At 36.0% G+C, this 13,658-nt stretch overlaps 1 protein-coding gene across 1 annotated transcript in view; it reads right to left on the bottom strand.

Annotated features, from left to right (window-relative positions):
* Window positions 1-13,658, bottom strand: part of LOC139692830 (E3 ubiquitin-protein ligase MIB1-like) — a 268,263-nt gene that overhangs the window by 241,578 nt on the left and 13,027 nt on the right. The window contains exons 8-10 of the mRNA XM_071591129.1: window positions 11,615-11,762; window positions 9,218-9,459; window positions 1,523-1,720 (exon numbers count right to left, since the gene is read on the bottom strand). Of these exons, the coding sequence (XP_071447230.1) occupies window positions 1,523-1,720; window positions 9,218-9,459; window positions 11,615-11,762 (588 nt within the window). The remainder of the gene's footprint in view (window positions 1-1,522; window positions 1,721-9,217; window positions 9,460-11,614; window positions 11,763-13,658) is intronic.

Below are 13,658 nucleotides of genomic sequence, written 5' to 3'. Positions count from 1 at the left end.
TCAGAATGACAGAGGACCTTATTTCAAAGTTCAATGGCTACTAAATTTTCTAATGTATCTTCCAATCTAATTAACATTATTTGGCACCTACCCTTGGAATATTTCACTACTATATAATAGCTTTACAGGCATTCCTATTATTAAAGACAATTTTGGGGGACCTATTCATAAATTAAAATTTTCTCTCATTTCTCCCAAAGATATTATTTCCTATGCCTTTGTAGTTCAAAGGATGTTATAAACCATCCTTCCAGTAAATAATGGCAGGCCATATCTAAACCTCCCCTATTTAAAGAAATGCATGTGGTATCTGTGATGCAAACATATCAGGAAATAAAGAACAACTAAAGAACTTGTATTTCTCTGAAGATGCAATCCTCCTCAGTCCACAGGGACTTTACTGCACCCAGGGCTACAAATTAATTATACAAGAAAGAGATCTTTTAATCCTTTTTGAAAAGTCACACAGATTGGGTGGGGTTGAGGGTGCCCAGAGAGGCATGCCCGGGAATTGAACCCAGGCCCTCCGGTCAGTAGTCCAATGTTCTCCCCTGGACTTCCACACCCCTATAATTCAGAAAATAAAATTAATTAAATTGATAAATTAACTAAATTCATGTTTAGTCTTCAGATTTTTTGGTTGAAGTATCTTGCCCACAAATTCACTACGGCATATATCATATACGTAATCCAACCTTTTTTGTAGACACTGTACACCAGGTAGAATTTGTTGATTTCACTTCTGGTGACTCTGATGATTTAAACTGCAATTCAACAACTTTGAAATTGTATGTTATACATGAGGCATCACCCTTTGGTATGCCTCTAGTGCTCTGAATGAGACAATAAATAATAATGTAGCAACATTTCTTTTAGCTCTTGGTGGAAATTTAGATCCTTAGGAGGGAGCAGGGCAGTTACTGCAGACTTTTAACCTTTGAGCACTTTCCCTGATATTAATATGAGATATTACTATAAATTAATGTCATAATGATTGACAATACTGCAGGTATATATTTACTTCTACTTGACAACAGGAATAAAAATTGCAAATCCAGGGGGAGAACCCCAATGGTTTTTTTGACATAGTGCTGATTTAATATGATATACATGCATTTACTTGTTAAGATATGAACTGACAATACCTAACAATTACTTCATACAAATGTGGGACCAAAAGTAAACATTAAAATGTGAAAAGCTGTAACTAGAGAAGAAGTTCAGTTTTTCTGGAGATTCAGCTGCACATGGGAACCATTTAATTGCTAGGAATCAGAAATCTTCCGTTTAACCTTTACTAACTTTTCTTAGGTTCATAAATAAGAAATAATTTGGGCCTAAAAAGCAACTGCTCCTACACATTCACTTAGATAAGGAAATGAACTAGAGTCTGCAAGAGATGAACTAGTTGGATTACATAAGTAATTTCCCTTTTTTAAAGATGGCTGAAACACTGATGAATGTTTATTTTTAGGGAATACAAAATTTTCATTTTCTCCATAAATATCAATAAAATGCTTACCTGTAGACTTGGATGGCACCCAAGTTCAAGAAGGCTTCGTACAACACCAACATGTCCTTTGTTGACAGCAATGTGAAGAGCAGTTTGGCGTCGTTTGTTGCGTGCATTCAAATCTGCTCCCACATGAGCCAATAATTCCATTACACCTGGCTCATCACCAAATGCAGCATGATGTACAGCCCTATCACCATCCTTATCCTAAAATAAATATAAAAGAGAACAGAATCATTATGAAAATCACAGCAATAAATATTAAAATAATACATATGTAAAGTGGATTCTCTCTTAATTTAATTTACCAATTCATATGAAACATAAATTGTCCTACTAATATTGTCGTGTCCCCTCGAGGACAGAGCGACAAGGAAAGTCTCAGAAAAGGATCTTGACTAACGCTGAGGAACCTCCAGATGACGAAGCTGGTCCAATCGGCCAGACAGTACGGAGAAATGAAAAGAACAGGGTCCTCTGCTAGAAATTGTATTTTTATTAAAGCGACTCCGGCAGGAGTAACTCGTCCCTCGGCGGACCCCGGGTCTATCAAAGAGTTTCCGCTTCCACGGTTCTTGGCTTCCCTCCAATGTGTACACGGACTCCCAACGAAAAAGACGTCGTACCAGGATATGCGGACATTTTATTAGATCGCAGCATCCAGCCACGCCCCAAGAGCTTGTAGAACATTCCACAGTGCTTATAACCATATTTGGTCCTATTCATGAGCTGTGGTGGTCACGTGCTCGCCCCTCCTCCCTCGAGACGACGCAATTACCCAGTTGATATTGCCACATCCGTAGAAGTGGATTCACACCAGATGCTGGGTGCTCACCACCATTGGCGGCAGGCAGGCAGAGGAAAAATCCCAACATGTGAAATGTGCAGCAAACAAACAGACCTCCTCGTGAAAGAAAAATGAATTGGGTCGGGAAAAATAAGCTGGGACATAACAATATTATAAACTAATTCCCATCCAAAAGTTTTACACAAGCGAAAAATTGGTATCTGTCACATGGAATAATTAATTGAAACCTGTTTCTGGTAGTAATTTTTTCTAACCAAAGCCATACAGAGTGAACCAAGTAGACCAACAGAACAGATATTTCAGATTCTATCTTCTCTCTGCTCAAAGGTTGGCTAAAATCAACAAATGGTCATATAAAATAAAAATTCACTAACCAAGGATTTAGTAAAAGATTTTCTTGTAAACTGTAAAAATTTGTATTTTCCTTCCATAAACAACAACAATCAATGCTGTAGTCATTCTATTGTTTTCAGATAAATAATCAAAGGATGAAAGCATTACGCAAAGAGAAAGATTGCGGGAGAGATAGATTCAATTTGCTTGCCCTCATATTCTTGAAACCACCACATAAAACAAACTCCTCTTCATAGATGTTAAACCTCCCATTTTAATGCTTTCTTCTTGGCCTTCGCCTTCAGTGGAATATTGTGTATTGCTAGAAGACTAATACGCTGCTGTCTTTATTTCCCTTGACTTACCAATTTCAATTACAAAAAGAAGTGAGGGAGCATGATTACCCATCTTCAAGACAAGGTTTGCTGTCTCTGACCTGATATCCTTTGCCATTTCCTCCCCCAACATTTGGTGAATTTCGTGGGAAGCCTTCATTTCTCATATAATTTATGTAATGCAGAAGTTGGTGTGAGATCTACCCAATTTCCTCATCAGGTGTATTTTAATACCTAATGGCCATTCAATGTTTTTCCTCAAATAAATACCAAGAGCCAACTTTTAGGTGACTTAGAAAACACATACAGGAGACAAAGAAATGTATTGGTGCAAATCCAGGTTATCTGGTGGAAAATAACCAATGCAGGGGCACAATTATTTCCTGTGCAACAGCCTCATCCTATGGGAGAGAGGTCACAAAGGATGCTATGAGCTGCAGAAACAGAATTGAAGCTGAAACCATAGTACACCATACGAGCATCACTTCAGGGAATGGCGAGGAATTGTGGCATGTGCAACAAGTGGAGCACTGACCAGTGAACCACAGGAAAGATTCAATGATGTGTATAGTATATAGATGGTGTCATTGAAGCATCTAAAATTGTCCAAGTAAACTGTAGAAGTGTCCTGAATGAAACTAGGGACTTTGAGACTCAAACAGATCCATCTAATCCCAACATCATAATTGGCACTTACCCTTGGGTCAACAAAAGTATAATTATTATTATTAGGTAATCTACCGGTTAAGGTAGGTTTTTTGATGGACACAGCTACTAAATAAATATGTTGTGACTCTTAACTAAACACAAAATCCAGTATCCTACTCTAAATCAGATCCCTCTTCATCTCCAAGTACTTTCCTCCTCCCTTCATCCCGTCCAACATCCCTATCCTCTTCCTGACCTTTCCTCGTTTGTATTCTATTGTTTCATGCTTCACTTCGTGGAAGTATTTAATATCCATACTAAAAAGAAAGACTCACACTTTTCCACAGATTTTATTATACGGTACAACGCGTTTCACCGACTTGCGGCATGATCAGGCGCGTACCTGATGATGCTGCAAGTCGGTGAAACGCATTGTACCGTATAATAAAATCTGAGGAAAAGTACGAGTCTTTCTTTTTAGTATGGGTATTTCCTCGTTTGCCTAACATTCTCCACTCAATTACAGTCTTCAAAATCCAGCTGCCGGTCAATACCCCCTTCATCCACTTTTTCTGCCTCCATAGGATTTCTCTCAACAAACCTCTGTCTTCGCCCACCATTCCAAATACTTCCTCATTTGTTTTCTTCTCTGTCCATTTCACCTTCTACATTCTTCTCCACACCCAAATTTCAAAAGCCTCCAGTCTACGTCTATCCTCCTGCTTCAATGCCCATGTTTCCGCACCATACATAGCTACGCTCCATATCATTGTATTATGTAAACTGAATTTTTTCCATCAAAATGTAAGAACCATATTCGAAATAAAAGAGGGAGGAGCAGAGAGGCATATTCATTTGCATTGGTAGCAACTGACTATGAGGTGTGTAAAAAGATACATGAAGAAAAATTAGCAAATAGTTAAAAATAATTGCAGTGTACAGGCGCTCATGTAAAGGCATGAACATCATGGACTATGGCTTTGAAAAACCAGAGATGAGAACTAGGAAAGATAAATCTTAATATGCATGATCATACTAAGATTTAATGATAGAAGGACTCTAACTAAAACTATAGAAATAGCAGCTTTCAACTCCTGTTTTGTGGATCTTTATTTGATGTCATGAAAATAAAACAAATATTTAGGAAAATGAGAAGGAATAAATCAGTGCAACCAGCCACTATATCGATTGATGACTTAAAACTGGGCAATACCACAATAGCTCATACCGGTGCCACATATTCAATATTAACTTAAATAATGACGTCTTGCTTAGTGATTGGAAAAAAACATATATTATGCCCATTTTTAAGATAAAATCATAGCGATTAATTGCAATTCAGTAAGAATTACATAAGTTATTTGCAAAATAATGCAGCCAGATAGGTACTCAACAGCCAAAAAAGAATTGTGTAACGGATATGTCATACTCCAAAATGGGAGTTTTCCAAGTAGAAGAAAAAGGAGAAGGCTAGGTGTGATATAAAGAATATTTTGAAAATAATGAAGCATGGCAATACTCAAGGAAGGAAATATAAAAACCAAATTTTAAGGAAAAAAAGATAAGCTTTAAAAACAAAATAAGAACACTAACACAAATAGAAAAAGTTTTCATTTTTAAATAGAAGTATTGTTGAATGGAACCAGCTACAAGGAGAGCTGGTTGAGCCCTTACCATTAATGTTAGGAGTTTTAAGAATAGATGCAATGCAAGCACTGAATGAAGACTGGGCAAAAAAATGAACAATCAGTGCATGGGGTTTTGCACAGCAAGTGATGTGGAAAGTGCTAGAAGTTATAGACAGTAAAAGCAAGATTGTTTTGGATGAAGAGGATTTGTGCACCATCTGATACTGTTGAATTACACATGTAAATTTTCATAATAGTAGTACATAATAAACACTAAAATAATATGTTTACTGAGAATATATTCATGTTGGAACTTGCAAATTACCTGCACTGTCCACCTGATTACATAGCCCACAACCACCAAAATATAATGAAACCCAATCAGTTGGTACAGGAAGCTTCTTAATTTACTGATGGTTCAATGGTAAAATGAAATTCCACATTTAATGATCTGTAAGACGCATCCTGATTTTCCATGTCAGCATTTACAAAATAAGCTTGGATCAGACAAAAAATATCAAATTATTTTCATATAACACTTAATAAGAAGAAAATTGAATTACCACATTAAAAGTTAGCAGCTAAATATATATCAGCGATTATTCATTGTAGAATCCTGGAAAGTTATCATTCCGAAGCGTCATTCATGATTTCAAGTTTAAATGCAGCAGTGTATGGCAATCTCCTCTCTTCAGATCCCAAGAGATTATTATCATTTTAACTTTTCATGCAATGCTTACAAGGGTAAGGTGAAACGTTCTCGGCCTGACAAAGGCCTAATGTCTGCGATTTTCATTTAAAAAATTATTATTTTCCACATATTCTCCCATGACTTTAACACACTTAATCCAGCATTTCTGCAACCTCAGTATTCCTTCCTGTAGTGAGAGTCTGGAATGTTGTGGAAATATCCATCTACAGCCCCCACAACTTCTTCATTGGATGCGAAGCGCTTCCCAGAAACAGATTTCTTCAATGCAACAATTTCAGAGTGTAAAAATCATTCGCCTTGACTGGGATCCCAGTCAAGGCGAATGATTTTTACACTCTGAAATTGTTGCATTGAAATGCACATTAGCGGATGACTCCATTAAAAGTTACTGTTGCGGCATCTCCCGCAGTTTCTTTGGAAGATTTCTTCAAGTTTGGGAACAGATGGAAGTCTGAAGCTGCTAAATCAGGAGAATATTGGAGATGGCCAAGCAAATCGTTCCTCAAATCCCATAGTTTTCCCATCACCAACACACCATTGTGAGCATGTAACAGCAAGTTGTCCTGGTGAAAGATGACTTTTTTCTTCTTCAAGCCAGGTCTCTTCTGGCAACTTTAGGCATCCAGCTGGTCAAGAGGGTTGGAATAGTATTTGCCTCTAATTGCTCTGGCTTTTACAAGGAAATCAATTAACAGAATCCCTTTTGCATCCAAATGCACACTGGCCATGACCTTTCCAGCAGATGCGATCGAATTCGCTTTCTTTGGCGCTGAACCATCGGCTTACATCTACTGCTTCGACTGCTGTTTTATTTCTGGTGAGTAGTGGTAACGGCGAGTAGTCTCATCCAAAGGGACAAATCGCCACACCAAATCGGTCAGTTCTCTCTTGAATCGGTCCAAGCATTGCTGCAAAAATCATTTGTGCATTTGTTTTTGAATGGCATTCAGCAAATATGGCATCCACCTGGAACATCCCTAATTCTTTGTGCAAGATGATTTGCAATCTTTCATCCGATATCCCCACGGCCTTAGCTATCATCCTCACCTTCACTAATCTATCATCTAATGCGGTATCATGCACCTTCTCGATGGTTTCCAGTGTGGTAGCAGTTTTGGTAGTCCTTCACATGGGTCATCTACGAGAGATGTGCGACCATGTTTAAACTCAGCTGTCCACATTTTAAGGTTGACATTGCAGGAGCAGTCCCTGTACACTTTTATCAACTACAGATGAATTTCTTTGGGGTCAATCCATCCAAAATGAAGAATTTCATGACCGAACAAAATTCAAGTTTTTATAAGTTATTAAACTACAAGAGAGAACAAGTTTAAACTTTTCTTACAAACTTATGACATGTGCATCCAGGCAGGAATTATAAATTTTAGCTTATTAGAACGCCATCTCTTGAGCCAGAGATTAGCAGAGGGGAAATATTTGAGACCACAAACATATCACAAGGCAAAGTATTTTCAATTTTGTACTAAATTTATCATGAAAAAAATCTCTCCAAGAAAGGTGCAGCATTTGCTCTCATGGTGAATAAAATTAACCGTGTGGTCGACTCGGAGGCTAGTTTGGCACTTTTCTGTCACAATCCTGACAAGTTTCTGAGTTATTACAAAACTGTGGACAAAACATGGACACAGTATTACACCTCAGAGACAAAGAAGCAGCCAAAACAGTTGGTTTCTACAGCTCTGAAGAAGGTGAAGATGGTGAAATTGGCCGACACCATGATGGCCATTGTTTTTTGGGATGCACAAATGATCTTGCATCAATTACTTGCAGAAAGTACAAATGATAAATGGAGGGTATTATGCATCATTATTGTACTGGTTAAGCAAAGAAATCAAGACCACATTCTCATTTGGAAAACAAAAAACTTCTCTTCCATCAAGACAACACACAAGTGCATACCGCCGCAGTTTTAATGGTGCAAAAATTATGGAAATGAAGTTTAAATTATGGCAAGATCCACTGGATTCACCAGATTTAGCCCCCAGTAACTTGTTTCTATTTCCAAACATGAAAAAATGGATTGGCCAAAAATTTTTCACCTCAAACTAGGAGTTCATTGCAAACGAAGATGCCTCTTTTGATGATCATACAAAATTCTACTTTTTGGATGGTTTAAAAAGCTAGAGAAACGCAGGAAAAAACACATCAAGCAAAAAGAAGAATTGTTGGAAAATAAGAAAAATGTACTCAAAATAATTAGTATCTCTATTTTTCTAAGGACTTATTGAGCGACCCATATGTGCCTGGGTCTAATTTAAGTCATATTCTCTTTCTATGACATCTAATTATTTAATTTCATAGGATAATTTTCTGAATAATCAAAACTCAAAGCTGCAATAATAGTTTTGCCAAATTGCACTGTCTTTTCAAGTTTCACCTCTCCCTCTGTAATTACACATTTTCTCTCATGTCCTTTTTGTGTGAGATGTTTCCTGTACTCGTGGTAGTTTTTGTATAAATTCCTCAGTGTATAAGTGCCTCTCTGTCACTGCGTTATTGGATGAATGCCCAATGGTCATGACTTATTCATTTGTTTATCTCCAACTGGCCTTTCCTGTTCACTTTTGCCTTACAAAACACAGTCCCCTTATTGCGGGTATGGGTGCATGGTTATGACTTGCGGATATCGCCCAATAGCTTCTCACGCCCAACTCATAAACACAGTGCCTTCATTAGGAGCTTGTCTGTTGCAGTTGGGGTGTTTACTGTAGTAACATTATAAAAGTTTACTCTCGAAAGCAAGGAGGATAAAAACATATCTTCGTGTGTTAACCTGTAACTCTTTAAAATGTAAGCATAACTTCATAGGAGTATTATCTAAATGTGATGGAAAAAAATGAAAGAAGAATCAAAATGAACACATTTTGAGAATCTTTAATTTAGAATACTCTGAATTATGAAGTGATCAAACTGAGTTTATTTTAAGTTGTATGCCAAAATAATTAGGAAATTATATGCATTACAATTTATTAACCTTGCATCTACAGTATAAGACATTATGGTTTTATAAAATAAATTAGCAATTAATTTTATGACTAAATTCAACACACATTGAAAGCAACAAAGAAGGATATAGTGGAAATGACAGATGTTACTCGCTATGGATTCCAATTTGACATACACCATTTGTCAGGAATGCTTAAGAGGCTAAAAGATTGACCAAAACACAATGACTAAAAAAAAGGATTGTTGAAAGGGAGATATTAAAAAAATTCTTACTTCGATTTCAACATCTGCATGATGTCTCAGAAGGCAGCGGATCACTTCTAGATGACCATTTTGGGAAGCTGCTTGGAGGGCGGTGTGGCCGGCAAACACACCATTGACATCCGCATCTGTGCGAGATAGGCACTCTTCACACCTCTGCACATCACCATTGGCAGCACCTTTCACAAGCTCCTCGTTGACATCTCCAGAAACATGGGTCTCAAAGAGCTTCTTCAGCAATGCAGACAGTCGCTCTTTAAGTTGCGGAAAGGGGGAGATCATAGATAAAAAGTATGCCATAAGTTTTAAGCATCAAATGTATACCTACCACTGTTAAAATAAAATAAATTGATAACATGCAATAGGTGACTCAAGCACTTAATAGACACTGTGCCTCAATTTCAACCAAGAAAATCTATTATACAGGGTGCAGCAACATAACATCCTTTTTTAAAGTGGTTTTGCTTTATAAAAAAGGAAGTTATTTTGCTGCACCCTGCATTTCCAATACAGAACCTGGTTAGTATGCTTCTTCTAAGCACATTTTCCCCCGTAGTAAACCAATTTTTTTATGCTCTGACTCCATAAGTGGATACATAAGACAATATTATTAGGTAAGCATGTTTTAAATTATGAAGTTTTCCTGGTTAATACATTCAATGAGTCATCACAAAAATACCCACACACCCTTTTCCAGCATGTTAAAGAGGTATGAGTAACTGAAACTGATAAAAAGAAGTTGAGTCAGATTTTAAAGGTTCCCTAGCTCAAAGTCCCTTAGCCATGTAACTTGAATCCAAATGATATCACTATTTCCATTACAGGGTGTGGCCGGACAAATTTCAATTTGAATTTCTTGCTGTTTTACACCACATGTAGATGTCGCCATTGGCACCCAAATAAGCTGGACATACATGCATGTACTGATCAGTCATAACCTCAAAACAGTTGCAATGCTGAGGACAAGTGCTGGCTATAACCAAAGAGCCGCAGTTATTGAAAGTGAACACAACGGTTGCTCGGCGACAGAAAATATTCCATTCTTTGGGTACCCAAGATCGGAGGTATATTATGGCATCGCAGAGTACAAGTATTATGAGTCAGAAAAGTCTGACAATAGTTTTGCAATACTGGAAAGGAAAACACACTTCAAGAAGCATGCTGTCAGGGTGATGTCATACCATTGAATTTCTTTAACGAAGGGGAAAACATCAACAAAGAATTTTATTTGTGTATTCTAACAAATGTAGTGAACCCGTGGATGGAAACTGTGTCATCTAGAAGGCCACTTATTTTCCAGCAGGAAAGTGCACCACCCCCTAAGTTGTTAGATGCAAAATTGGTGGTCAGACATTGTTGATATATTTGGTCCAAAGGGTCACCAACAAGCCCAAACATGGCATCTTTGAGAGCGATTATTGAAACCACATTAGCTGAAATGGGCCGTAAAGTGTTAAAATGCTGTAAACACTTCAGACAAAAAATGTAGGCCACCATTTAAGCAAGTGGGGGATACAATGAATAATTTTGTTGTTTATGATCATACAAACAATCAAGTAAAAAAGTTTTGTAAACATTTCCATTTTGTAATAAAATGTTTGGAAAAATTATTTAATTTTCCCAGATTTTTGCGAGGCACCCTATTTATCTTTCAAAACAATTCACACAGCTGATGGTCAGGATGGCTCATTGTGAGTGGGTATGAGTTTCTGTTACAAAGCATCTGGATTCAGTCATGTATTTATTGCCATTGCCAATAATTGAACTTAAGAACCAGATGCTACCCACAAAAATGTCAACGATTGGTGTCAGATTGTAAGAGTTGACTTTCGTCAAATGTTACTAGTGTAATAACAAACTTTTTGTTTACCAAATCATGTCAATCAATTAAAGTCACAAGCAAAATATAGTAAAAATATATTTGAATAAAGTGAACCAGATCCCAAGTCAGCATCTAATCCAACAAAGTCAAAATCATCCCAAAATATGGAGTACGTTAGGTATTACTTATGTCATTGCGGAGTATATACATGCCATGTCAACAGCTATGCCATTACTGATTTTGTAGTGGCCAGATTTTGTATTGGATCATCAAATTGGATCTGCAGGCTTTTTATAATTGACAATTATAACCAGACAATTATTGATTAATTTCACATAATGAATATTGTTGAAAATGCAAATAAAAAAATCCATCGGCAAAATGTTAATCTTAAGCCACAGTATTATATCACTTAAAATACATATTCAAATACATATAAGAAAATTAAATGAGCAGGAATCAAAAATAAATACTTCCAAAAAACTATATTGAGCTGTATCATTAAGAAAAATAGAGTTAATGACTTGTTATAGTTTACATAGTCAACAAAAATAAAGTACACCCATAAAAACATTCAATCTCCTTACCCCCACTGGAATTTCCCTGAACAGTACCATCTGATGAAGCAACTTTGGTCACAGCAGAGGGATTATATGTCCATGATGTACCACAAACTTCAACTTTCAGGTCATTATCATGATATATCTGTTGCACACGACCTATTTTACACAGGGTCTGAAAGTTAAAAAGAAAATTGATTTTAGGATATGTGGATATTCAAACATCATAAATGGAGGAAAATGTGCTATTCATAATCCAGGGTGTATGCAGGCACATTGGAGAATATTGGTCCATAGGAAGAGCCAAGATAATGAACACATGGATACACACTTCATAATGTTTAGAGCTAACAACTATCTGATACATCCCAAGTGAATTAAATGCTACAGGTGGGATCGCTACCAAAATATTTACAAGATGTAATTTATTCTAGTTTCAATGACCGTAACAATAAATCCTTAAATTCAAAACAAATACAATATTTCTCACAAAAATCAGAAATATTAGCAGTTCCAACAAAGCATTAATAATGGAAAGGATAAATTGAGCTTATTAGAGCCTCTTTTTAAATTTATTATATTAAATAATATTTCCCCAAGCCATAATAGGTTTTATTTTAGCTTAGAGGGAGTTAATTTCAGATTTTTATGGCAAAAGCTTTTAACGGCTTTAGAATATATTATTAAATTTAATAAGTCTAAAAAGCATTCAAAATTAAAACAATATCATCACTTCGTTTTCTATTTAGATTACTTCATTGCCATAAATTTGGATCGAATTACTTTGCCTTGTGTATTGTTTTTGATAGTGGCATCTTGATTAAAACCATTTGATTTACTTAAAATTTAATATCAAATAACAAAAAAAAAGAATTTAGTGGGTTTCATTTTTAAAAAATAGCAAAAATTGTAAAAACTGATTATTTACACTAAATACTGGCTACATACGAATGAGATAATAGCCACTACAGTTTATAATATGTTAGTTTGAAATGATGCTGACACTCAAGTATTTACATTACATATTTCACATAGCATAATTCAAAATTGCTAATTTCTCAAGCCTTCTGGTACATTTATCATGAGTAATTAAACCAAAACTATTGGCAAAGGAAAAGCAACACATGGTAAATCCTGACAACATGATGTTGTTAATTGCTCCAATAATATGAAATAAAAAAATCATAAAACCATCAAATAAAGACAAAACAAGTTTCAAATATCTCCGACAAGAAGCTTCCATTCCCATGGTAACAAGTTTCCACATCTCTTGAAGTAAAGGGAGAGGTGCACATAGGGGACTTAATAAAAACAGACAAGGGAAAACAGCCAACATTTGAAAAGCTAGAATAGAAAGGACGATGAACACAAAAAGTGCAAATGAAAGACTTGCTGTGGCCACACACTGAAATACGAAGCTGTGAGCACCAGATCCACCAACTTCAATCATTATTATAAAAGACCGTCATAAAATGCCACTACTCGCAAGAAAATTAATATCACTTTCTCTACTCAGATAAAGCCAAAGACACCTTTCAAAGAAATCAATTTACACACTAGGCTCCTCATATTGCAGTCAGTTATCAAAGGTTATTTCACTCGCCTTGGCAGGGATTTTTAGTTTCAGATTCCTTACCAGATAGTTTCTTTGAATTTATCACAGCTAAAACACCTCTTTTAAGTTTGGCTTTAACCTCATCAACTGTTTAACGTGCACAATTACCAATAACTTTGACACTTGTATGGCATTTCATCATACATTCCTTAACAGACCCAAAATTTCAGAATGTAACAGGGCAACCCAGTAGCTTAATTGGCTTAAGCACTAGGCTGACTCATGGAAGGCTCTAGGCACAAATCCTGGTCAAGGCAAATAATTTTTACACTTTGAAAATTTTTTCATTGTCATTCTCATGTACCAAATATTTATGAAAAATATTTATTTGTTGTCCTAAGTAAATTAAAGAAATGGTAAACACCAAATTTTTATCATTTTTGCTACAGTTATTTATTTCACTTTTTTTTATCATTTTCTTTAAATATTATTGATAAGAAAATAACTGCTTGTCAG

This window comes from Hetaerina americana, unplaced genomic scaffold, assembly GCF_022747635.1.
Source record: "Hetaerina americana unplaced genomic scaffold, ioHetAmer1.1.p SCAF_42, whole genome shotgun sequence".
Lineage (NCBI taxonomy): Eukaryota > Metazoa > Arthropoda > Insecta > Odonata > Calopterygidae > Hetaerina > Hetaerina americana.
Note: the sequence above shows the minus strand (reverse complement) of the source record. Positions and strands in the feature narration are given on the sequence as shown.